This window comes from Apodemus sylvaticus, chromosome 9 (assembly GCF_947179515.1).
Source record: "Apodemus sylvaticus chromosome 9, mApoSyl1.1, whole genome shotgun sequence".
In the NCBI taxonomy this organism is placed as follows: Eukaryota; Metazoa; Chordata; class Mammalia; order Rodentia; family Muridae; genus Apodemus; species Apodemus sylvaticus.
In genome coordinates, this window is record NC_067480.1 from 28,926,329 (window position 1) to 28,953,821 (window position 27,493).

Below are 27,493 nucleotides of genomic sequence, written 5' to 3' on the forward strand. Positions count from 1 at the left end.
ATCAGGAACCAGAGAGTGCTCCATGAGTCACCCACTCTTGTTTGCTTCTCTGCAGGAACACACTGTGAACTGTACAAGGACCCCTGTGCTAACATCAGTTGTCTGAATGGAGGTACCTGTGACAGCGAAGGGCTGAATAGCACGTGCATCTGTGCGCCCGGGTTCACAGGTAAGTGGTCCAGGAGCGTGTGGTTGCCGAGGTTAAACAGCCCCAAACCTTCTGCAAAGCAGAATGCAAAGCAGGGATGTTGTAAATGTCAGGAGGCATTACCTCAGTGAGATCTATTTTAAAACAATAGACTGTGTTGTCATTAAAGTAGGCTTTTCTGAAGTGAGCATTTATCATTTAGATCTGCTGTGACTGCCATCGCTGTACATTTCCAGAGCGGGGGCTTTGAAGCATAAGCCAGAGGCCTTTAAGAGAACACTTGAAAGTGGTAGTATTAATATAGTGTGAAGGGGAAAGGAGTGTGTTCTTTGCGCAAACTCCATTCAGATACTCTTTCATTTTTATTGAATGTGATAAAAATAACAGACTTTTGAGAGCTGTAGACGATTTGGTGGTGTTGGGGAAGAAGGTCATATGGGAACGTCCACTGGAGTGGGCTGTGACAGTTGAGGACACAGGTTCATTCCAGTCTTAGTGGCTTCTGAGTCTGTCAGGGAGTTAATTCTATACTGGGGGACTTAAGCTAACAGGATTTGTTGTCCATGCCGTAGTGGGGACCTTTTGTGAAAGTAGATGTAAGATGTTATATTAGATGTGTGTGCTGAGGGGAGGGTCTCAGTTTTCATTAGATTCTCACAGGAAGTCTGCAACCATGAGAGTCCAGAATATTCCAAGTTTCAACCTTGGTTTTTCCTGTACAACTCGGACTAAAAAATAAGAGGTGAGAACTGGGGACATATCTTAGTAGGTAAGGAGCTTGTTGAGCAAGCATAAAGACCTGAGCTAGTTACATCATTGGGACACATGCAAAAACTGAGTGAGATGGAACACTTGTCCTTTCAGAGCTGGGAAGGGGGAACAGGCAGGCTCACTGACAAGATAACTAGTCACATGGCACGTTCCAGGTCGGTGGATGACCCTGCCTGAGAACACAAGGTGATTGCTGCCTGAGGAACAACACCCAGGGTTGTCCTCTGGTAACTGCACACATGAGGATTCATGCTCATACACGTGTATCCATATGTACGTGCACACATATGCACATAAGAAAAGAATACAAGGTCTGTACTTTTGGGACTTTGTTAAGTCAACAAAGGCAGAGGGTCCCTCCACTGTGAGGTTGGGAGGAGGCTGTGTTTGGAAGGAGGCAGGTGCTCTGTAGAGAAACACGCGGCATCCTCTGATAGGGGCTCCCTGCTTACTCTTAACCTCTCCTTCTGGGACACTTCGGCCACCTCCAAACCGGACAGCATCTTGCGGAGTCCACTGTCTAGTGCTTCCTGGGGCAGCCTGAGCTGTTTACCCTTGGGGAAGGGTGCCAACTGCCAAGTGGCCGGGGAAGAACCAACTTCTGATCTTTTTTATGTTTTCTGTTTCCCTGTTTCACATCCTGTGCTTTCCTTCTGGGCTGTCCTGAAACTGAGAAATGGGCTTGCTCCAGAAAATGACTTGCAGATGGTTTTGTTTATCTGATGGCTTATAAACACAGAGAGACATTTATATATCAGTCGGCGGAGGCAAAAAATATTGTGTGTGTGTGTGGGGGAGATTCCTGGGTCTTTTCCAGATATTTCTGTCTTGCCGGTAATAAATAAAAAGCATGAAAGTAATGAGAAGATTTAAAGTTATTAAAATAAGTCACCCGTTAACATCATATTGCTGGTAAATAACATTATTAACGTATTACATAAAAGAGTTTTCCTGAAGCTCTAGACATAGAATATGGTATACGGTGTAGACCTGTATGCCTTACATAGAATATGGTATACAGAGTTTTCCTGAAGCTCTAGACATAGAATATGGTATACAGAGTTTTCCTGAAGCTCTAGACATAGAATATGGTATATGGTATAGGTGTGCACATATATGGACACAAATGGGATCATAATATCCATGTTATTTTGCAGCCTCCTTTTAACCACGAATAAGTGAATGAATAAATAATAAATGTTTCCATATTGAGAATTACACCTTTAAAATATTTTACTGTTTTATAATTTTGTGTGTATGGGGTCAGTATGTGAACATATGTGCAGGAACCTACCACTGAGGCCAGAAGGGAGCATTAGCTCTCTGGAGCGGGAGTTCTAGGTGGTTTGTGAGCTGCCCACTGTTGGGGGTGAGAACAGGACATGAGTTCTTTGGAAGAGCACTATGTGCTCTGAACAGCTGAGACATCTTTCTAGCTCCAGTGTTTTGATTTGTAAAGTGTTTTTACTGGTTGCCTTGTAGTCACTTCTATGAGACACTGTGATTTGCTCTTTTAGTTCATCTTCAATTTATTTTTGGCCGTTAAGAATGTTTCCATATTTTAAACAATAATGAAAGGAATGTTTTCACATGTGTATTTTTCTATATGTTCCCCCACCCTGCTTTTAGTACAATTCCTGAAGAATAGAAACTCGGGGGTCCAGGAGAACAGATTTATATGTCATGTTCTCCAAGGAAAAACAAAACGAGGCATGACAAAAATGCTAATTTCATACCCAATGGCATGACTGTCTGTGTCCTTGTCTGGACACACATATTCCAGAGTTATCGTTCTTGTACACAGCTGTGTCTTTTTATTGTTTAGTTTGAAGGTCTGCTGCTCTAATAATAGTTGAAGATGTTAGAGACATATTTCTTGTCATCTGTGTTCATTCTTTTGTGAACACCCTGTTCATAGCTATGTCTGCTTTTCTGCTAGGACGCTCACACTAATTTCTTTAGCGGTTTAGTTTGACTGCGTTAACCTTATCTGACAAGACCCTAAGTGTTTTCTCTTTGCCACTCGCCCTTCAGATGTGCACAGGGTGTTCTGCTTTACATGTATTATATTTCAGCTTTACATAATTAACTTCACTTCCTCCCCCTTCTTGTCCTTGTTTCTCAAATGGCTTTCACTCTCCAGGTTTTATTAATATTTTCCTATATCATTACAGCCCTGTGTGAGCTGAGCATTCAAATCTTTAATCCATTTGAAATTTACTTTGAAAAGTTTCTAGCTGAGAAAGTGGAATATTTAGTGTAGTATTCATTTATTTTCTGTTTATGTATTTATTATTCACTAAATACATATGTATCTTACTTATAATGGGTTATTTAGTAAACTGTCTTGGGGATCTCACGCACACACCAAAGTCACAGACTATCTATTCTTTTCTCCTTTAAATGTTTAAACTCTGGGCAGCACTTCAAATACTATTATTAACACTACAAGTTCTTCTGTCTGGAAACTGGAATAATTTTGATTCTTTACATAAATATATGTACACACGTGTGTGTAGTACCCACAGAGACAAGCAGATGGTACAGGACGTATCTGGGACTGGAGTTACAGGCGGTTGTAAACCATCATGTGGATGCTGGGACTTGAACCCAGGTCCTCTCGAGCCTTATCTTCAGCCTCTGCCCTTCCTTTCTTCTTCTTGTTTACCTGTTTTTCTCTCAGCTTATCTGAGGTTTAGTAAAACTTACAACTGGCCAGCTAGTGGGTGGCAGAGAACCTCTTCACTGACTGACTAGAGTGAGGTAAACAAGCAATGTCATTTAAGCAAACGAGAGAGCTGCCCTGCTCTCCAAGTCTGGCATTCTCCTGCACAGCTCTCTCTATAGGACCATGACCTGGTGTAGGTCCTCTCAGTTTTTCAGGTCTTGGCTTGGCATCCACGCTTTTCTCCAAGGCTTTGTCAATCTGTTAGCCTTAGCTTGAATTTCTCAATGGCAAAATGATGTCAAACGTTTTTAATGTATTTGTTTGATATCTGCATACCTCTCCATGGTGAAGGGTCTCTTCATGTCTTTTGTTCATTTTTTTTTAATCCTGTCACAGCATATCAAGGCCCCTTTGCTATCCTTATGGCTCGTGGCTACTGATGGCCTTCGGTCAGTTGCGGAAGTGTTTGTGAAGACTTTTCCCCCACCGTTTCATTTCCTCTCCTTTCCCGTGCTGCACTATGTGGAAGGAAATCACTTGGCATTGCCTACCCTTAATGAGGGGGCCATGCTCCTTTGTATTAGGGTGGAGTTGCTCAATGACTATTTGGAATTCTTCCCCGTGAGAGATTTGTTTATTCTCTGCCATTTATTAGTTTGTTCGATCATTTATTTATATTAATGAAGACTCATGGGTACTTGGTGTATGGCTTGTGTTACAGAACAACACTTTTTAGTTTATTTTCCTGCTCACAGCGTTCCCATTTTGGGTACTGGGAGGTCTCTCATTTGGCTCCTGTGCCCCTTCTACACATTCCTGCATGGCTGTGGGGGTTTCTGGTTTGTTGTGTTTCAGGACTTGTATATTTTCTTACATTTTAAGACTCCCCAGTCTCATCTTGTCTATTTCCTGCCCCATCCTGGAGACATCCATTGTTTTTAAGGTCCCCTGCCTTCTTATTGGAGAATATTAGAAATAAATTGTAGACACTAAAAGTACTTGTTGCCATTAGGATGTCACTGCTTTTAGACATCCTAGAGCCTCTTGGCTGCTAAGGAAGTGTCTGCATGTATACTTATGTGTGCAAATGATGCATATACATCTCACCATGCACCTCTCTGGTCCTATGTTAAGTTTATTGGAGGTTAAGGTGATGTCCCAACTATAACACCACCGGGATCATTCTGGTCTTCTCTTATTTATCCATAACTCCCCACACCAATAACAAACCTAAGTAGTTTCCATTCCCAACACCCATTCAATACATCTTTCAATTCCAATATGCTCCATAGCAGTGTCAAACTTTTAGGCAGTCACCTTTCCAGTTAGAATATAGGGCCTGCTTACAGCTTATTTAGTTTAGCCAGGCCTAAGCAGGCAAGGTGATTCAAGCATATAAATCCCAGCACTCTGGAGGTAGAGGCAGGAGGATTACAAATTCAAGGTCATCCTTGGCTACTTAGTGAGTTCAAAGTCAGTGTAGGCTACCTAAGACCCTGTCTCAACATAGACAGCATCCTAATGCAACTCATTTCCAAAGTTATTAGGTCCGGCATCTCAGCTTCTTCAGCCTTGCCCTTCAGTGAGGCCTCTCTGGTCTAGTTACTTTCCTTCACCAACTGCGTTCCTTTATGGAATTTTCCAATAGACATTATTTGTTTTTTGGTTTTTTTCCTTTAAAATTTGTTTCATTAGTTACAAAGGCCATCTGTTTCCTTTCATTGAACTGCTTTTGAACCTTGGTCAAAAATCAGTTGGCAATGTTTGTGTGGGTCTATTTTGAGTTTTTCCTTCTTTTTTGTTGATCGATGTGTCTGTTCAATTGCCAATAAAGCCTTGATACCTAAAATCTACTGTAGCCACATGACATTTAAAAGTGGACATCATCCTCTCCTCCTCTTGGTCATTGTATGTTAACACTGTGAGTAGTGTGACTGGTTTTTATAATGCCAACCTTTTTATGATGGTCATTTCGTTTTGACCCTCTACTGTAGCAGTTGTTGTGTCTTGCTACTAAGATGGGACCCTCGGTGGCTTCACTGAGGCACTCTGGGCAGTGAACCTTGAATTCCTCCTTATCTGATACAAGTTTGGGAGCATTGTACTGGGACGGGAGACAGCACACTTTAGTATTTCACGTGCTTTGTTTAATCTGTTTTCTGTAGCAGCATTCCCAGCATAGAATCTTGGTCTTGACAAACTCCAGCTTTTGTCTCCTTAGTTCAGTAAAACCACTGTGGTTGAGATCTCGCTGCTGGTAGACCTCAGGGGGACTGTGGTAGGCAGCTGCTACACTTTGCTTCTTGGTACTCTGGAAGGCCTGGTGTTCAATTCTTCAAAGAGTTTCTATATTTTTTTCATATATTTCATGCAGACTTTTAGTTTATGGGGGTGGCTAAGACAGGTTCCAGTGGAAAAGTTCTAAGTAAACCTTAGAACCTTGGTTTTTGAACCCTGCTCACATATAATAAAATTCTATTAAAATATGAATGAAGAACCGAAAGTGCCCGCCTGGGGCATGAACATGTTCAACAGTAGCTTCTGTGTTTGCAGAGATTGTCATTTACACCTTTGAGCATGGACTCTGCTAACTCAAGGCTTTACTAACAGCAATGATTTTGGATATTTATTTTATTTATTTTATTTTTTATTGAATATAATCTTCATTTACATTTCAAATGCTAAAACCTTTCCTGTTTTTTCCCCTCCCCGAAAACCCCCAACCCCTCCTCCCATCCCCTGCCTCCAAGTATATGCCCCTCCACCCAACCCATTCCCACCTTCCTATCCCCTCGATTTCCCTTTGTTAGGGCATCTATTGAGCCTTTACCTGACCAAGGACCACTGATTTTATATATATTTTTTAGTAGTTTTATATTTCCTCACCCAAGGAAAGCACTACAAATGAATCAGTATGGTTATAGCCCTCTCTAAATATGTCCCAGGCTACATATTATCCATATTGCCTCTTACAAAGTAGTAGATTGAGGGCTAGGGAACTGGCTCAGCTCAAGTGTCTGCCATGCAACCTGAGTTTGTATCTCCAGCTCCCATGTGGAAAGTGGAGTGTATGTCTGTAATCCTAACACTAGGGAGGGGAAGGCAGAGAAAGACGGGACACATGGCTTACTGGCTAGCCAGTCTAGCTAGTTTGTGAGCTCTGAGTTCAGTGAGAAACCTTGTCTCAAAAAATAAGGCAGAGGCTGGGACAAGAAATGACTTAGCAAATAACAGCATGGCCTGTTTTTCCAGAGGACCTGTTTTGATGCCCAGCACCAACACGGTAGGTTTACATCCATCTATAATTTCAGCTCAGAAGAAGTACCTTCTTCTGGTGTCTTCTGTCACCAGGCATGCATGTGGTCCACAGACATACACGAAGGCAAAGAACTCATACGCATTTTAAAAAATGGAGCGTGATAGAGGAAGACATCGAACTTAAGTCTCTGCCTTCCACAAATGTGTAAATCTACATACACATATGTGCAGGTGTGTATGCAGAGAGGGAGGAGAAGAGAGAGAGAAGAGAGAGGGATGGAAAGAGAAGAAGGGAGAGAGCAATAGATTAAGAAGAAATTGTGAAAGACTGCAAGTTCAGGTCCTGATCGACAGCAACAGTCAAGGAGAAGTTGTTTTCCATATCTTCACAACTGAAATTGGAGAATAGTAGCCATGTCAACTAGAAAGATAACTGTCTCAGGCCCTCAAAACTCTCAGATTTATTAAGGTGACCATTAGTAAAGACACATAGTTAGGACTAGAAGTTAAAACAGGACAAAATGCATACTGACTGGAAACAGCATCAGTGTCATTGGGACTCATGGGAAGATGGATGTTTGACCGAGTGTGGTCGGGCCACGCCTGCCATTTCAGTACTTGGGAAGCTGGAGCTTGAGGACTGTGGTAGGTCTATGGTTATGCTGTGCACAGAGGGTGTGGCATTACCCTTGCACTTGATGGAACAGAGTAGGGTGCTGGGTTTTGCCCACGGTGAAGGTAGGGAAGAGCTGGGCTATTTTTATCACTATTGCTGCCTAGGTCACAGGGGTCTCATTTCTAAATTTGCCATGTCTGGGTTACTGGCTGATGCAGGTTATTGTTTAGCAAATATCTGTGTTACAGCTGGCTTCCTAAGTAACGGGAAAGTGATGCTGATTTGTTTATCTGTGAACGTCTTTGATTTTTGCTTTTCAGCCTTTCTCAGTACACCCTGTTGATGTGCTTTGCTACCAGTCTACCATGTAATGCCATCTGGGATGGTGTGGTCTGCGCCCTCCTCCTCTCAGAGAGATCACCCTGCTGATACGCAGGGACCACATTTTAAACTGGTTAAGACAGGTTAGCACGAGGCAATCAATTGTCTGTCCCCTCTATTGACGTAAAGTATATTTATTGCAAGAAATAAATTCACCTTGTCTTGGCTTATATACAACGATTATAATCATTTTAGGATGACCCTGAGACATTGGGCATTTTGTTCGACAGATTTGACTTGACATAGTCAAATGCCACTTATGCAAAGAGTGCCAAATGGAACAGACATGAAATCTTTCCGCGTGAAATTCTTCCTTTAAAATGATCTGCAAGTAACATATGGTGGTTTTATAAATGTAAAGCAAATCAATATTTGAGAGAAGGGCAATTTAATGCTAAGTAAGCCCGAAAGTACACTGAAATGCTGCTTTCTGAAGATGGCACAGATACTTGGTTCTGGTGTTAGCTGATTGTGGCAATGACAGTAGGGTTTTGTTTATTTGTTTGTTTGTTTGTTTCATCCCTTTCCGGGTTTATCTAAGCAAATGAGGATTTATTTTTTTTTTCTTTTCTGTTTTTCTAAACTCCTTTCTTTAAGAGAGATTGCCTTGGTGCGAAGTATCCTCTTCAGCTTTGATGAGAGGCCCTTAGGTTTAAGACTTGTATTCATCTTGTATCAGTTTATTGTGATGGCTGTAAAATTGTTTTGAGTGTCTTTGTTCATGAAACATTTGCCAGCAAGATACTTCCTATATGGGGATGTTTGGATCACAGTGATGTTGGCCTGTATGCTAATTTGGCAGGCTACAACAGGCTCTGTGGGTAGGTGAGGAAACCCAGAATGCTGGGTGTCAGCAGGGTCTGATGGTCTTCATTGTAGGGGAAGAACAGATTGGAGCAGATGTGAGCATCCTTTGGGCCAACATTTCTCAGGAAGGAGTGTGTCAGATTTGGGACAATCTCATGTTTGTAAATGTCCCTTTAGTTGGGCTTAATGCCCCCACTAAGATTTTCAGTCCCTTTCTTGCTGAATCCAAGGATACAGAAGGATTAAGAAAGGAAAACTGTTTTTCACAAAGGACTTGTGAAACTGGGTATTCAACTGTGTCCACTAAAAAGTCAATATCTAGCTTAGTAAATCCAAACACTTGGCTACAAAATAATCATGAACTGCTTCCTGGAGCTTCATAAAAGGGCATCTGAAAAGATTCAGCTTCTGGCTCCAAAGTAAAGTAGACTTAATAATATTGAAAACCTAAGTTCTCCTTTTAGGTCAATCTCAAAAGGTTTATTAGGATGTGGGAATAACTTTACTTCTTCATGGGCTCAAGAAGAGAGTCTTTTTAACAATTGCTTTCCTTTACTCAGTTTTTCCTTAAGTAAAAAGTCCCTGGTCTGAAATTTTCTCAGAGTTCTTCACTTTGTCCAAATAGGAGGCTGGGCTCTGTAGCTGGAAAGTTGTGATCACCAGCCTGGGATCTTGTTTGTTTTGTTTTTCAAGGAAATCATGGGGGATATAGGTATAGCCAATCGCTGTTAATTTTTCTTTATCCTCCTAGGTGAAGAGTGTGACATTGACATCAATGAATGTGACAGTAATCCTTGTCATCATGCTGGAACCTGCTTGGACCAGCCCAATGGTTACACCTGCCACTGTCCTCATGGCTGGGTGGGAGCAAACTGTGAAATCCGTAAGTATCTCAATTGTGAGCTATTTAGTGTGGGTTTTTCCTTCTGCAAGAAGAGGATGCAAACTTTGACTTAAAAGTCCCTATATCAATGACCATGACAAGGCTCAGAGTGGCCATTTAAGTCACCCCTGTCTCCAGAGTGTAAGTACTACTTTTGTCTCTTGGGCCATGCCCAGTCTTTGAGATTGCAACTGGCCTTTCCACTGGGGATGAGAGTCTTCAAATGTCATCCAAAGTTCACTACTACTTGGTCAGCCAAAAAATGTGCTTCATAGACAGGCATTAGAATACTATCAAAAAATGCAGCCTCTCTGGAAACTCTAAAAAGCAAACCAGGATTTGGATTCTCTTTGGCTTTGTGTTTGCAAGTGTCTTTGAGCAACTGATGAATGTGAAAGAGGAGCTGAAAGGCACTGGAACTGTAGGTGAATGAACTAAAATTTGGAAAAGTCAGAATCAGGGTCTGATGCCCTAGAACAGTGTAGCACTCTGATGGAGGTGATAAACCGTGACAAAGGAATTGTGGTTTTTATCTGTTTTGAAAGCTGATGAATATTCCCCCATTAAAAGGCATTTTCTTACTTAAAAAGGGAGGTAAAATTTCATCAGATCCAACCAGGTGCCTAGGGGAGTGCTGCCTCCCAATTCCATATGATTCTTTTCATGGGAATGGTGTTCAAAGAGTCCTTCTTTCTGGATGTTGTCACTGCTGACTAGTCTTTGATGGATAAGAGTAACTTGGGCTGGAGAGATGGCTCAGTCAGTAAAGTGTTTTCTGGATGAGTATGAAGACCTGAGTTTACATCAAAAGCCATGTGTAGTGGCACGTATTTATAATCCTAATGCTTTGAAGGCAGACACAATGAAGATCTCTGAGGTTTGCTGGCCAGATAACCTAGCCAAATCCATGACCCACAGGTACCAATCAGAAACCCTGTCTCAAAAAAACCAACCAACCAACCAACAAACAACACCCAGAGAAAACCAGATCAAACTGGGTGGCCTCCTGAGGAGCAACACCTGAGGCTGAATAGCCCTGGTCGAGCTGTAATCCCATCTGTCTTTGACCAAACCGTTTCAACGCCAGTTGGTTCTATAAGGTGGTCTGACAAAGTGTCAAAACTGTGCTTAATCTTTTCTTGATAGACAAGTTCTTCTGGCTGCACCAGGGTTTTGGTCATTTCCTTTCAGAAACAGGTTCCTGGGGAAATTACAATTCCTTTGAGTCTATTGTTTTTAATAGTATGATAGCTAAAAGAAAAGACCCAATGTCTCTCTTTAGAGTATTATCTGTCATGCCAAAATGGTTACAGTTTGTTTTTAGACATTCATCTTGCAGGATTTGATATGAAACTTCTTAAAATATGCCTGTGCCTGAGGCGATATTATAAACAGATTAAATTGAAGAGCCAAGATAGTGTTTGGTAGCCATGCATGAATACCTCACCATAACACCGTGGCTTTAGTTACTCTTGAAAGAATTGGCCCACATACTCCATTTTTGTTGGCTATAAGAGATGGTCTTATTATGAAGTTCAGACTAAGAAGTTCACAATCTTCTTGCTTCAACCTTTTGGGTAGTATTTGCTCAGCATGACATTATTTCCATCCTAATAATTTTTTCTCTTATTTCTGAACAACCTTTGATGAAGACATACCCTCGAATATCAGAAGATGTTTGTGATCACTTTCTAAATTTGTAAAATGTTTGACGTTTTTATTTTTGTCAGTGATGTAGATGTATTATTCTACAAAGAATCTAAATTTTATTCCAAGAGTAGAGCTGAATTAATATATAAGGAACCTCTTGAGTAGGTCTTCTATGTGCTGATGCTAACTGTTTATGCCTCCTTTGTATGTTAAACATATGTATGTCCCTCTTTATTATACAGGTCTTCTAAGACACAAATTCAGGAGAACACTGCATCAGACTAGTGTGCTTTAAAGTAGAATTGGGATGGATGCTAACCCTTCCTAGGTTGAAGTTCATGTACTCCAAATTGGGTATAGAAATCTGGGTTGGCATTTATTACTTTTAGGACTCGAAATATATTGTTCCATAACTCAGTGGCTTTGAGGGTTACTAATGAGAGATCTGAGGCTAGTCTGGCATTTCTGATCTTGCAGGGGAGTTGTTTCCCTTTACAGCTTTTTCTAGTGTTTCTTTGCTTTGTATTTTTGACATCTTAATTATAATCTGATGTGGAGATATTCTTTGGTCATGTCTGTTGAGTTCTAGATGCCTCTTATATTTGAATGCCTGATTCTTTTCCTAGACATGGGAAATTGTCTGATATAATTTTGTTGGCTAACTTTGCTACACTCATAGTGTTCATCTCAACCCCTTCAGTCTATGGGCTTAGGTTTGGTCCCTTGAGCGGGTCCTCCAGTTCCTAGATCTGTGGCCATGCTCTTTTATATATTCCTTTTCTGTTAGAGTTGTTTGATTGTAGTGTTTCATTAGCCTTGTCCTCCACCATTAGAGATTTCTTGCTGCTTGATTGTAGCTAATGGTCATGCATTCCTTGTGTTTTTAACTTTTATTCCTTGAGGATTTTTTGTTTTGTTTCCAACATTTCCATTCGTTTGTTCATTTGTGTGTTTGTTTGTTTATTTATTTATTTTACAGAATCTCAATTTTCTTGCTGGGACTTTCTTCTGTGTTGCCAACTTTATTCATCCTCATTGCTGATTTTCTCATTTATTTTCCTGGCTACCCCAACCCCCATTTTCCTTGATGTTGACTTTCTTCTCTAGGCCCTGGACTAGACTCCTCTGCTTGTTCATATCTTCTCACAGATCACCAATCATTCTTATCAGAAATTTTTTTGAAATCGTCACCTGGTACTTTAGCCACTAAGTGAGTCCCGTGTTTGTGGAATTCAGATCTTTTGGAACAGTCATGTGCCTTGCTTTCTCATGTTCCTTATACTTCTGTGTTGTACTTTGGGCATCTATTAATTTGGGTATTTCTTCTGGGGGTGGGTGATATGTTGTCCTTTTTATTGAACAGCCCACTCTGGAAGACTCAATCTCCACTCTAACTAGGTAGGAAGAGAACAAACTGCTTTTAGAAACAACTACATCACACTATATAAAATAAAGAGATAAACTAAAAAATCAAATACAGCCCATCAATCCTTACCAATGACTAAAAAACTGAAAACGACAAAGGCACTGTAGAATATGGCATGAAGCTAAATCTCGTGTATAGTAAAGAAGTGTGAAATAGCGAGTGAATGAGGTAGAGGAAGGAGTCAGAGAAAGGGAAGAAGAGGAGGGAAGCAAGATTAAGTAGACAGAAGGAGAAAGGAAAGGGGCGGGTAAATAAAGTTGTAGAGAGGACGAAGGGAAAAATAAAAGGAAAGTAAAAAGTGATTTCTCATTCATGACAAAGTTCGCAAACAGATTTGGAAGGTGTAAAAAGGGAATAAAAAATTAAAACATGAGAGTTTTAAAAGCAAGAAAGTCAGAATACTATTCAGCATAGAAAGAAATGAGAAAAGGAGGAAACAGAGAGGCTGAAGATAGAGAAAAAATAGAAAAGAAAAAGAATTGCTTCTACATGGGCAAACTTATAGACAGAATTAGATGAAGATATGGAGGAGAAAAACAAATAAGAGTATAAAAACTTAAAAATACAACAAAATGAGACTCATCTAAATGCTCACATTGTAGCAGGGGTGGAGTGGGGGATGGGTAGGGGCAGGGAGTTGGTTTAGCCCCTAAGATGTTCTTTCAGAGGACCCAGGTGATTTTTGTTCCCAGGATGGACATGCCAGTTCCCAACAGTCTATAACTCCAGTTAGAGGGAATCTGAACCCTATTTTGGCTTCCATGAGCACTACATGCATGTGGAACACACACACACACACACACACACACACACACACGCACACGCACACGCACACGCACACGCACACGCGCGCGCACACATACACACACACACAAAACCTACACACATCTTAGTTAAGAGTTTCTATTGCTGGGACAAAATACCATGACCAAAAAGCGAGTTGGGGAGAAAAAGGTTTGGCTTACACTTCCATGTGCTGTTCATTATTGGACAGGAACTTAAACATGGTAGGAACCTGGATGCAGGAGCTGATGCAGAGGCCACGGAGGACTGCTGCTTACTGGATTTCCCTTACTTGCTCAGCCGGTTTTCTTACAGAACCCAGGACGACCAGCCCAGGGTTGGCACCACTCAAAGCGCAGCCCCCCCACTTGATTGCTAATAGAGAAAATGCCTTACAGCTGGATCTCATGCAGACATTTCCTCAACTGAGGCTCCTTCTTCTCTGATGACTCTAGCTTGTGTCAGTTTGACACAAAACCATCCAGTACAACTCATAAAATAAAAGTAATAATGGGGCATCACAAGGGTTACCAAGAAAGGACAAAAAGAGTGTTGGGCCAGCTTATTTCTTGTTCCTTAAAAATTTAAAGTGACAGTTACATGCATGCGGGCAGGTGTCAGTTGAATTGAGGGCTCTTTAGTTAGTGAGTCTGTCTGATGCCTAGAGTACTTACTCTTCATGGAAGCAGTTTTCCTTCATTCTGTAGCTGGGACCTTTCTCTGTTGGCCATATTCAGCTTTCTGTTCTGTTGGTTGTACACTCAGTTTCTCAAAAATCCTTAGATCGTAGTCTTCAAGTGGCTAATGTTTTAGTTGGAGATGATTCCTAAGTGCATAGGAATGTGGAAGGCAGCCACAACACAGGAACAGGTACAGGCAGAAACCCATCTCTGTACTTTAAGGACCTCCTAAGTAGGAATCACCCTGCTGGAGGAATGTGGTGTGGGAATCTTGTCAACCCCTGGAACTTTAGAATTCTCAGACTTGAGAGCTGTGGAGGAAAGATGTGTGGCCTCTGTTTAGTATTATCAAACCCAGGTCTTTGCTCAGGGGATGGACCCTGAACACAGCCAAAGGCAGAGCTGTCTCTCCATATGCATTTCCCAGCCTTAGTGAATCCCCCTGTTACCCCTCTTCTTTAGTTGTCATAACTTGCTCTTCTGTTCCATCAGAACCCCATCTCCAGGCCTTCCTCACCTAGGGGCAATGGCAGGCCACAGCAAGACTCCCTGATCTGCGGATGTTCTTACCATTGTATGTGTATGCATATTTTGTCTGCGTGTCCCCAGCATAGATGGAACTCTCAATAAATGCCAGCCTAAAATTAATAACCAAAATAGTGACTTTCACAGCAAGTACAGTTTTCTGCCACCCCTGTCACTGGGGTCCTTTAATGGCATCTCCATTTATTCCTTATAAAACAGAGCTTTGGGTCTCCTGCTTGCTCTTTCTTGGTCATTCTAAGGTGACCCCTACTTAGCTGCAGCACTTCATGCATCCAGCCACACAAACCATGAAAGTGAGAGTGAGATTTTTATTTTCTACCTGCCAAGCCCCCTTCCCCCATCTAATTCCATTCATATGCACTTGCTGTTCAGTGACTCACACTGTCCCCACCATCCCAGACCAAGCCACTACCTTCTCTGCCCCATACCAGAGTAGGCCCTTAACTGGCTTCTGTTCTCATCCCTGCAACAGTGGTTCTCAACCTTCCTCATGCTTCGACCCTTTAATACAGTTCTTGTTGTGGTGATCTCCCAACCATAAAATTAGTTTCATTCCTACTTCATAACTGTAATTTTGCTAGTTATGAATCACAATGTAACTATTTGATATGCAGGATATCTGATATGCAACCTCATGAAAGAGTCATTTGATCCCCAATGGGGTTGAGACCCACAGTTTGAAAACTGCTGCCTCAGAGCCAGGCACATCTTCTCAGTGTAGATATAAACTCTCAAACCCTTGAGTCCAGCCATGCCCAGTACTATTAAATGCTCAGTACCATCAAGACCCGAGGCTCTGCCAGTTACTTCAAGAGCCTCAGTGGCCCATCCCAGGGAGGTACCTTTCCCTTCACTGGGCCTTTCTGCCTCAATCTCCTCACACTGGCTTCTGTCGGTCTTTTGTCCTGTTCTGCTACAGGCCTGAGCTCATTCTGCTCTTTTGCCTGGAGTAGTCCTCCCTCTGCTCTCCCTCACTCCCGCTTTATCATTGAGTGATCCCCACTGTGCAAGCTCTCTTGACTCAGTTAAATGATTACCTTGTCCCCTCCCCTGTTTCAGTACAGCTTGCCTGTGTAGCCTTCACACATCTGTACTTTCATTATTTGCTGGCACTTTGCTGACACTAGTATCTGTCTAAAGACCTAAGGGTCCAAGAGTTCACTTCTCCCCAACTTTCTCCTTCATGCTTTATTGCAGCATACACTAGGCATGCAAATCATAGGTGTACTGCAAATGGTTCTTTATGAAGTAATATGCTCCCCTTCTGTCTTAGTGTTCCACTGCTGTGATGAGACACCATGACCACAGCAACTCTTATAAAGGAAATCATTTCATTGGGGTTGGCTTGCAATTTTAGAGGTTCAGTCCATTATCATCATGAAGGGGAGTGTGGCGGCACACAGACAGACATGATGCTTGGGGAACATCAGAGAGTTCTGTGTCCAGATCTGCAGGATCAGCAGGAAGAGAGCAACTCTGGGTCTGGCTTGAGCATTTGAAACCTCCAAGCCCACCCGCAGTGACACACTTCCTCCATTAAGACCATGCCTCCTAATCCTTTCAAGTAGTTCCAGTCCCTATGAGCCAACTTCATTAAAATCATATCCATTAATTGTCTGAAAAACAACAATGGCTGCCAATTTTTTCTCAAGCTAATTAATGCTTTTATTGGACAGCTCACCTTCAGCTGTGGAAAACATGACACAATTTTATATTTTACCTTGTAGTTGTAGGCAGCCCATAGCCTTAAGAATTGTTTACTTGTTAAATGACATCACAAACATACTCCTTTCAGATGAGTAAATTAGCGAGTCTTGCTGTGTTCACCAAGATAAATGACAAAATAGATATGGACAATTTACTTTAGAATAAATTATGCAAATTGGCTACAGACTAATTTGGATAGATTTAGTTTTGTCACCAGCTTGCCTGGTTCACCATGAACAGTCTCTCTACCTTGCTCCCTGCAGTCCCAAAATGCTCAGCGTAAAAGCCCTTCAGAAAGCACAGAACTTCAGACAAATTTAAACAAAAATGCAAATGAATCCTCGAGACTTACAAGTGGGACATTTGTGAAATTTTTCCCCAAACAGCTCTTGAGCTGGCGGTCCTGGTCGCACACCTGCTGGGGCCCATGAGATAATCCCATTCAGTGCGCTCAGGTTTAAGATTTCATCTCCAAGCTGGGCTGTAGCCAACCCAGTAAATGACTCATGCAACGGGGCTCTGGGGATGTGGAAAGTCCTTGTCTTACGCTGACGGAGCCTGCATGGAGGATGGCATTTGCAGCCACCTGGCAAGAGAGGGGACATTCACTGCCTTTCAGACAGAGGGTTGGAGTGTTAGATTACACAGATCCAGGCTGGCTACTAAACCAATTAGCTTGCCAGGCAGCCACCTTCACTTCTATCAGAAACAGTTCAGAAGACAGGAAAGATGAATTTAGCTTTAAACATGAGGGCACGTGATGAAACGAAACAGGTTTTTGTTTGTTTTGTTGCTGTTTGGTAAGAAATGGTGATAGATTTCTCCTTAAATCTCTAAACACCTTGGAATGCAAATGCCGGTGAAAATGGAGGGACATGCAAACTGTGGGTAACTCATCCCACATGAGACAGTGCCGTGTGTGACCATATAACGAGGTACAATGCCCTTCTCACAGTAGTTCTCATGTGTGAGCATGTACGTATACACAATCAAGTTGATGTACATGTTTTTTAATATACAGAGCATGCATAAAACTCAAAAGCCAATCAAGAACTCCTGTGAGGGCTGCAGAGATGGTTCTGTGGATAAGGGTAACTGCTGCTGGGACTGATGGCTTGAGTGTCATCTCCAGGATACACATGGTCGAAGGAGAGAACTGACACCATGCTGGAAATTGTCCTTTGACCTTTATATGTGTGCTGCGACCTGGATGAACTTGTGGACACACACAGACACACACACACACACACACACACACACACACACACACACACACGTTACTGCCCATCAGATTTGAGCACTCGGCGACGAGTTGGAGTGAAAACCACCCTGGCCACCCTCGTGTTGATGCTAAATGGATGACAAAACACGTTCTGTTGAGCCTTGGACTCCAGCCTGCTGCTGAATTTTGAAGCGAATGAATGCTATAATACTTGGAAACCGAGTGAACCACACTTAACTTTTTCTGCCAGAAAACAGAGTAGTCTCTCCAAGGAGGCAGTAGCTCCTGCCAAAAAAATGGGCTCCTGACTTGGGGACCGAACCTCAGTTCTGGTTTCACAAAACACCTTCTGCCGTCTGTGAAGACGATTGCTTTGCAGTGTGTTTTGTTGCTCCCCTTGTCTCTGGGTCAGTTTGGCTGAGGTGCAAGCGCACTAAGGATCAGGTAGCTTTCTAAGCTCCCTCTGCTGCCTTAGCAGCTAGGCAGGCAGTCTTGGATGAGAGCGGCAAACCAGCTGTCACAGGTCTCCATGAGATACTTAGGGATCGGGTGATCTGGCTGCACATTTGTAAGATTCCTTATTCACCATTTCCCTTTAGGCATTCTAGAAGTGTCCAGACCAGGAGCAGGAGTCACTTCTCTGTTAGGAAGCTAGGGAATGTTTCTTGCCTCTTGTCTGCCTCACCACTTGTCCTCTCCCTCAAGGTGTCCTTTTTAGGGTCAAGAATAGTCAATTCTGAGTCCTTGATCACTGAGGGCATATCTGAATGTGTGGTGGTGCGTTCACATAACCAGGATACTGAAAGGTGTCTGGAGGTGGTTTTTATTTTTCCTGATCTAGACACCAGGAAAGTGATGACTCTGAAGTAATGGTGGTGGCCATGCAGTATGACTACAATAGACAAAGCCAGGCTCCTTCTGATTTGCAGTTTTCTTTCGCATCCTGTTCCTATTAGCTAGACATTTCCATTTGTATGCAGGTCCACAAACAGAACATCATCTACTGTGACCAGACAGTGCCAACCCCAGAGGTGACATCCAGTCCTTCCATTTTTGTCCCTGTTAATAGAGGCTAGTGGAAGGTCAGGGGCAGCTGATGTTCTGTCATCCTCTGCCCAGAGCATCTGCCTCACAGGACAGTGCACTTGTTTATTTCCTTTCTTCTTCTAGCATCTCAGCTATTCTTCCTGAAGGACCCCCCACCAAGTGCCTTTTCTCACTTCACCTTTTCAGTTTTCTAGTTTATGTTCACAACAACCAGCGGGGCTCAGGACAGGGGCTCAGGAGATGGATTGAATGTTGGAGTTGGGGTTAACTCGAACTGGTGTGATCCGATGGTCTGTGCTCTTTCGACTGCTGTGTAGAGGTTCTTTATACCAATAACGTATTGTTCATTTCTTGATCACAGAAAGAATAGATCCTTATTACTAAAATGATTGAAAAGTATACGGAAGACACTGGAATCACTTATAACCCCATGTTTTGGAGGCAACCATTATAGAGGCATGCTGTGGACACAGACCTCAGCTCCTGGTTCACATCCACTAAAGGGATGTCAGTTGCCTAGGCTGCCTCTCTTGAGGGGGTAAGGGGCAGGGAATTATGCATGTTCTGGTAGTTATGACTTAATGACTTGTTCTTAAAGATCTGAGCCCAACTAGGGAAGCAGTATAAGTTTGCTAGTTTTATGACCCTTCTCTGAGCTTTTTTTTAGACACTTTCTTTATTCACATTTCAAATGTTATCCTGTTTCCCCTTTTCTCCTTCTCAACCCTCCCAATCCCATCCCCCCCACCCCTGCTCACTAACCTACCCAGTCCTGCTTCCCTGTCCCAGCATTCCCCTATACTGGGGCAACAAACCTCCACAGTTCCAAGGGCCTTTCCTCTTGTTTGCTGTCCAACAAGGCCATCCTCTGCTAAACATGAGGCTGGAGCCATGGTTCCTCCATGTGTACTCTTTGGTTGCTGATTAAGTCCTTGGGAGCTCTGGGGGTACTGGTTGGTTGATATTGTTGTTCCTCCTATGGCACTGCAAACCCCTTCAGCTCCTTCGGTCTTTTTTCCAGCTCCTCCATTGGGAACCCCACGCTCAGATCAATGGTTGACTAAGAGTATGCCTCACTGCACTTGTCAGGCACTGGCAAGTTTTATTTTTAATGTCCAAGAAACTATTTTAAACTTGTTGTGATTGTTGGATTCTTATACCACATGAGAAGGTCCCCTCTGATGCATTCTTTGATTTGTTTGTACCATTTAATGAATATCTGTCTCTCTGTCTCTCTAGAGTTGAATATTTAGATTGTCTTCCTCCTTTTGACTCTTGTATTGAGGTCCTTTTGACCTTGTGTTGGTAGGGTGAGGAGAAGACATGAGAATGGGGGAACTTCATCTTTATCGTCAACGTGTTATTTCTTTTTTTAAAACATGTAAAAGAAATCTGAAGCAGAGTGATAAGCCATTAGTAGTTAATGGCACTGCAAGGTAGGTGCATGGGACTGGAGCTCATTTTCTGAATTGTTTGTGTATGCGACACCATCGTCTTGTACATGATAGAGCTTAGCACACTCACAGGGCTAGTTCCTCAGCAGGGAGTCTAAAGTTACCATATCTGGGGTGCAGTTCTACCAATCGGTCCACAAGAAGGGTCAAACACCTTTTTCTAGTCTCTGTTTCTGTTGTTTACAGTGATATTTGCAACAGGTAGAAGAACTGTATTTTGAGAATGGCCATGGAGTTACTTTTCTTATAACACAGTGCCTGAAGGGAAGAAGCTTCAGGAAGGAGGGAATTAGTTTGGCTCTCTGAGGGGAGAGGTAGGGAAAGCACCTGCAGTCAGAAAGCAAGGTGTGAACAGTAAGTGGAACTGGAGAATAACACCCCAAACCTACTCTACTCCCACAGTGATTCTAGACTTTTCTAGTAAGGCTCCACCTCTTAAAGGTTTCACATCCTTCCCAAACGTCACCTTCAACTGGAATCAAAACTCATGGTCCTTTGGTGACATTTCACATCCAAACCAAAGCAGATCCATTCTTATTTTTTCTTTGGAGTTTGTCAGGGACCCTTAGTGTTAAAGATATTAAATCTTTGCTTAGATTAGTCACAGAAAACAATCCTTCCCAGTTCACATGACCCTTATATGATGTTAGTGCTATAGCATGCTAACTGCTACAGTTCCTTCTCTGCCTGCAGACCTGCAGTGGAAGTCTGGGCACATGGCTGAGAGCCTCACCAACATGCCGCGGCACTCCCTCTACATCATCATCGGAGCCCTGTGTGTAGCCTTTGTTCTCATGCTCATCATCCTGATCGTGGGCATCTGCCGCATCAGCCGTATTGAGTACCAGGGCTCCTCCCGGCCAGCCTATGAGGAATTCTACAACTGCCGCAGCATTGACAGTGAGTTCAGCAATGCCATCGCGTCCATCCGGCATGCCAGGTAAGCTCTGAGGGTCTACAGTGGGCTCCACTTATACTTCTTGGCCACAAGGGGGCAGGTCTTAAAAAAATTAAATCACCAAGGCACTGAAGACAGAGTACTTGCCCCCTTTAGGAGCAGCCCTTAAAAACCCATAGATAGTTTTGTTTACATTAATATATTCATTTATTTAATTTGCATTGATCTGAAACTGTGCACATATGATTTTTCATCACAGTGTATTGAACATTTTTTAAATGTGTATCTGCATGTTCATGTGTATGTATGGATGTGCGCTTTTGCATGCAACACAAGTGTGTGAGTGTGTGTGTGTGTGTGTGTGTGTGTTTGTGAATGTCAGACAACAACCTGATGTCACCAAAATATGAGGTCTTCCATTAATGTGTGACCTCAGTTTGTGTTGGTATAGGATGCTTTGTCTTGTCTGAGTCCCTGAATATTATTAGCTCAGAATATGGTCCCAGCCAACAGGACTAGTTCCAGTATCCTAATTCGCCAGGTTGGAGGCAGGGGTTGCAAAAAAATGGGTAGAGAACTAACAGGATTTGCCCGGCTCTCCTGTACTTCCAAAAAAAGCTTAGCTCATAGGAAGAAGCAAGAGCTGTATCTTTATACTTGGCTGTTTGGGAGACCCAGAAATAAGATGCTATCTCAGAGGCTAAGATCTTTTGTGATCCTCCCAAGTGGAGGAATATAGTATTTAGACCCAGATCTTTTGAGAGGAATGCTTTGTTGCGTGATGCCTGCAAAGCCCTTTGGCAAGATAACTGAATACTCTGGCTGGGAATAAAAGACATGATAGAATTCACATGGTTCTTATATGTTGTCCATCTTTAACAAAATGCACAGTGGATAGTCCTTGCCAGTTAAGCCCAGTGTCCTCCAAGAACTCCAGAGGAAACAGTCCACAGGAAAGCTGCTCCTTCCCAAGAATCTGGAATTCAGGGTAACTTCTTGCCTAAAGGGTTCTGTGGCCACAACCTGATCTGCAGTCTGCTATGAAGATGCTGCAGCCAGACCTCTGGCAAGTTGGACTTCTTTGCTCTCAATTCCTGGAAACTCTAGGAAGAGCTTGGCAAAACTTCGTCCTTTTGATGTTCTCCTCTCTCTAGTTTCCAAATGTGGCCCGTAGCAAATGCCCATTTCACAGGCTGTTTCCTGGATGCTAGCCTGCAAATGATACTGAGTTGGAATGACCACAGCCAAGTGGTCACACAGGATACATTCCAACTGGGTCACCTAGATGACGGTGAGGGCCTGGGGAAACATCTGGAGACTCTGATATCAGCCATCACTTGGATGGAGAAGGCATCCCTCTTCTTTGTCCCAAGAGCTACCTGCCTCCCAGCTGCCATGCTTCCAGTAACTCAGATAGACTTGTTATTCACTTTCCCCATCAGCAGAAGTAGATCCATGGTTCTCCACATACCCAACAGTGAGGTCATGTCTTGGTGGCTCATGGTGCCTAGTTCTACTTACCACCTACAAGTCTTTTGCCACAGAAGACAGAAAAAGGAGAGTATATAAACACATTCTCTTGTCTTCAAATAACTCAAACCTTCATATTCAGGCCTTGTGTATGGTCAGATCCACCTGCCATCCTTTATGCTCTTGTTTTTATAGCTTTCAGGGGACTTTGAACTGGAAGAATGTGCTCTTTCTTCTGCCTTATTTATGGCTGGCTGTAGCATCTTTTGTTCCTTCAGAGGGCAAGTTAGGCGCATAGAACTTGTTACCAAGTATGATATTTAAGATGCTGGTGTGATGTTGATATTATTTTTACTGAGACAAATTAGGGTGGCCCAACCATAGCTTATTGGCCACATATGGCTCAGGATAGCTCTACATATAGTCCAACGCAAAATTGTAAACTTAGTTAAGACATTATATATACATGCCTTTTTTTTTTGGTTTGTTTGAGTAAATTGTGTGGTTCTTAAGTGTGGACTTCATAGATGACAATGTAGTACGGAGAAGCAAAAAGGTAGGGTATGTCTCTTGAGTGCATCTGGAGTGGCCAACGTTTAAGGAACAATACCTGGCCTGGTTTTGAAACACAAAGGAGATATGAAAGGCAGTTGGCATTTCAGTAAGGCCGTTAACAGGTGTTTATCTGCCACCTTGAGAGGTAGAGGAGAGTCAAAGAAGCCTTGTCAGCTTATGGGTGCTTAAAAATCTCAGTGACTGTATCACACACTTTCAGCTACTACACTTTGGATTGACCAGTTTGTAGCTCACTCAAAGAAACAGAGTTCACACTAACTAGGGAACTGAAGTACTGGGACAGCAGCTCCTAGTCTACTGGTTCTCTTCTTGTCTTAGGTGTGTTAGTCTGACTTCAACCAACTTTTATCACCAGCATTACACTTTCTACCCATGTAGATGATGTCGATGGTATTCTGCCACACAGCCAAGCACCTGAGTCTGGACACAAGGCAAGGTGCCCCATTCACTCAGCTTCTCTGTACATGTACAAGTGAGTGTGCCTAGCCTTGGGCTGTCCTGCTCAGTGGATCTCCGTCTGTTTCTCAAACTCTCCTTCCCAATCTTCAGTTCAATGGTAACACTCAAGTTCATAGTCCTTTGACTTGCTGCTGCTTAATGCATGGTGGGAAACAGAGACAGCTGATTTTCCGGATATTTAAGAAGGCAGATTTGTTTTCAAATGGAAATAATATAATAACACGTGGCTTTATAAAGATGTAATGAGCCTGTTCAGTTGTTCATATTACCTTTTTTGGGGGGTGTTGTAAACAGTTGATTACTTTAGTCAGCTAGTGCACATAATTCATTCTCATATCAAAGTTCCAGAGATAAGCATCCCAGGACCTCCAGGCTAGGACCAAAGAAGTTCTCTGTTATTAGCTTTTCTTCCAAATTATTATTACAAATGCATCTAGCTATTTTATGAGAAATAGTTTGTGAGCATTTTCTGCCTTAGAGCAGCCTCTCATATTTTCACTTGGGAAGAAGTATAGAATTCAACAAGTTTTATAGCATGGGCACTTTTCCTATTCTAGGATTGAATGGGCCTCATCCAGACAAACAGGCTCAGGCCTGACCCCACTTCAATGCCAACACAGTTTGTTGGAGTATAGCAAGGCCTTGCAGTTTAGAAATGATTCCACTTAGGGTCTTCTTGCCATCACAGTGGTCACTATGGGTTGACGGTGGCAGAATGCTTTAACTCTGGTCCCATGTTTTGCATGATGCCCCTCTGGCATGGTCATGCCCTTTGTGCTCTTGAAAGACAGTCAATTTTAAGTGAATTGGAAGGCAACCAATGAAAGTTTAAAAATCAGAGATCATTTCAGGCATGGTGGCAACCCACACCCAGAATCCTTGGACTTGAGAGGCTGAAACATGAGAATTACCAAGAGTTTGAGGCCAACCTAGACTGTAAATTTCAGACCAGCCAAGTCTACAGAGTAAGACTGTGTCTCTAACCGTCGTCCCAACCCCGAATCAAAACTCACTTGAAGAGTTCTCTCTGCTCTCATTTACTACCTGAAGCAGACACTCAAAAGGGGAGAGAGAGAGAGAGAGAGAGAGAGAGAGAGAGAGAGAGAGAGAGAGAAGAGAGAGAAGAGAGAGGGGGAGAGAGAGAAGAGAGAAGAGAAGAGAAGAGAAGAGGAGAGAGAGAGAGAGAGAGAGAGAGAGAGAGAGAGAGAGAGAGAGAGAGAGAGAGAGAAGAGAGAGAGAGAACAGAGGAAGGGGAGCCATGATAGATAACCTCCTCCGAGTCCTTGGAGGGCCATTTTAATCTTTTCAGAATTTAAAGTGATTGTCTTTTAAATCTCTTTTTAATGAGCCCTGTTGGAGGTAAAGTAATTTTTTAAAAAGTCATATGTGAGAAGAAAATATGATAGGTTTCCATGGAAGACTTTAAATCGCATTCCACTCTGGAGACTTTGGGGAAACTGAGGTCTCAAGTGGGAAGAGACCACCCAGAAGTTGAACACATCATGTTTTAATAATTGCTTTCTTGATGCTGGCTTGGCAGAAAGTCTCACACTTGGAGTTTTGACTCTCCTGGCTTCTGGGCAACAGTCCTGCTGCTGAGGAGACGTTGATATAAATAGATCTGTTGGGACAATAAAGTGGTACTCAGAGAAAAAGAATGTTCCTGGGGGCCGAGATAACTGAAGAGTAGGATTTGATGGTGATCTCCGGCAGCATTTGTGGACAAACACCTCAGTGTTTTAGGTCATTCGTTTCTACTGAGCTTTTTGTGTTGGGAATCTCAGAGGACAGCAGAGCCTTTTCACCAGGGGAGAGACTGTCTGAGTGCTACCTGGGGACCATTGCCTGCCATCGTGTATGCTAGTCATGAGTATGGATGTAAAGCAAACTGTCATTCCAGATATTTATGGATCTTGAAGAAAAGGAGAAATCAATACATGTTTTCTTAAGTCTGCCATGGAGCTGTCTTGCTGCCTGATTTGCTACAACTTAACCAGGATGCTTTATCATTAATCCAGTTTGCCTCCAGAACTAAAGACTAATGCTTCCTATCCTTCAGTGCTAATACCAGGATGCCTCAAATTTTTGTACATGCTAAAGTATAGACTTCAGAGTATTTTTGTAGTTCCATTTAACTCTTGAATGCTGTTTTTGCATGTGTGTAATGTATGTATGTATATAGGTATGTGAGTATATATATACATATATATGCTTAAATGTGTGTCTGTGTTATGTGTAGGTATATGAATGCATGCATGTGTATGTGTGAATTTATGTGTGTATTTTATGTAGGTTATAATGTGTGTACATATGTAATGTGTGTGTTATATCTGGATATGTGGATGTATGCATGCATGTGTATGTTATACAATACAGTATGAGTTTATGTCTCTGTGTGTGTTATATATGGGTTATGTATGTGAAAGTGTGTGTGTTGTGTGCATGTGTGTATGTGTGTGTAGGTGGAAGGCCCATGTGCAGCTACTTTCTTGGTTGTTCTGCCTACTAATTTTTGAGATAGGATCCTTCCTTAAACTCAGGAGTTCAGCTCAGCTCAGTTCACCAGTTTGCTGGGCTGGGTTGCCAAGAGACCTGGGGTCTCCCTGTTCCCCTCCTTGCCTCCAGCACTGGGTTCCACCGGCACCCCTGCCCCAGTTTTATATAAGTGCTGGAAGGTCAAGCTTAGATCCCCATGTACAGGCAGCAGCTACTTAATGGAAGTTATTCTTACCACCTACCTTGACTAGAACTTGGGGTCCTATTCTCTTATAACCAGAGTCCTCTGTGTCTGTGATTTCAGGTTTGGGAAGAAGTCTCGGCCTGCAATGTACGACGTGACTCCCATTGCTTATGAGGATTACAGCCCTGATGACAAACCCTTGGTCACACTGATTAAAACAAAAGATTTGTAATCTTTTTTTTTGGATTATTTTTCAAAAAATATGAGATACTAAGATCGTTTAAATATTTTTAAGAAAATTAAAAAGCTTAAGAGATGTAAAATGTTAGCTGCTCAAGAGTTTTCAGTAGACTATCAAGGAACTAATTTTCTGCAGCTTTTAGTTTGAAAAACAGTATTTTAAAAAAAAAAACAGAATTTGTGAAATCCGTAGACCATGTTTTAATGTACTTTCAGCTCTCAACACTGTATACTTCAACAAGTATGGGCTCGTTTGACAGTAGACCCACCACGAAACCCAGATGGACTTCTGTGGTTGTTACAGAATAAACCTTATGTAGGAAGAGTTTCTTTTGACGTGTGATGCCGGCTTTCTGAGTAGAGTTAGGAAAATAAATAGAGTATGATGCATAATTCAGTATAATCGTTACTTAATATGACGTGGCGTCCGAGATGTTTGTTTTGTGAAAAAAAGAAAACTAGTTAAATTTATTATTCCTAACCTGAATGAAATTAGCCTCTGCCTTATTCTGTGCATGGGTAAGTAACTTATTTTCTGCACTGTTTCTGTTGAACTCTGAGGAAATGTTGTTCTTTCCAGTTTGTTTCAGTCATTTCCTTGTAACAGTCCTTGAACTTGGCCTTGTAAACATAAACAAGGAAAGGGTCTAGAGAAGCAAAGACTTATCAGTTTCAACTTATACTTTTTCCTTTAAAAGTTAAGTATTTTTCATTTTAATTGTGAGTGGATTAAATTATGTTGCAGGTGTTTCTTGCTAAGAGGTAGTGACATGTAAGAGGTGCTGGTCCCTTCTGTAGTGTTTCTTATAGTGCACATTTCTTTATACCCAAGACAATTTTTGTGCCTGTATTTGATTGATATGTGCTTCTTATGATTCTTGCTAATTTCAAAGAATATTGAATAAACGTTAGCAGGTCGAGGAGTTACTTGTCTCATTCTTTTAAAAAACCAACATAAAATGTTCCAGTTATGATATTGGTTGTCAACCCACCCAACTGCTTATGGCATTTAGGAATCCCGAGTGACGGCTCAGGGTTTGAGTGTGTCTCTGGGAGGTTTGTGTGTTAATGCTGTGATCCCCAAGAATTAATATGGAATCTTTAAGAGGGTGAGACTTGGAAT

The 27,493-nt window shown here is 42.2% G+C and overlaps 1 protein-coding gene across 1 annotated transcript in view; it reads left to right on the top strand.

Moving 5' to 3' along the window:
• Nucleotides 1-27,212, top strand: part of Dner (delta/notch like EGF repeat containing) — a 295,828-nt gene extending 268,616 nt beyond the window's left edge. Inside the window, exons 10-13 of the mRNA XM_052192619.1 lie at nucleotides 56-169; nucleotides 9,401-9,532; nucleotides 20,741-20,987; nucleotides 26,251-27,212. Of these exons, the coding sequence (XP_052048579.1) occupies nucleotides 56-169; nucleotides 9,401-9,532; nucleotides 20,741-20,987; nucleotides 26,251-26,362 (605 nt within the window). The 3' untranslated portion in view covers nucleotides 26,363-27,212. The remainder of the gene's footprint in view (nucleotides 1-55; nucleotides 170-9,400; nucleotides 9,533-20,740; nucleotides 20,988-26,250) is intronic.
• Nucleotides 27,213-27,493: the final 281 nt, after the last annotated feature.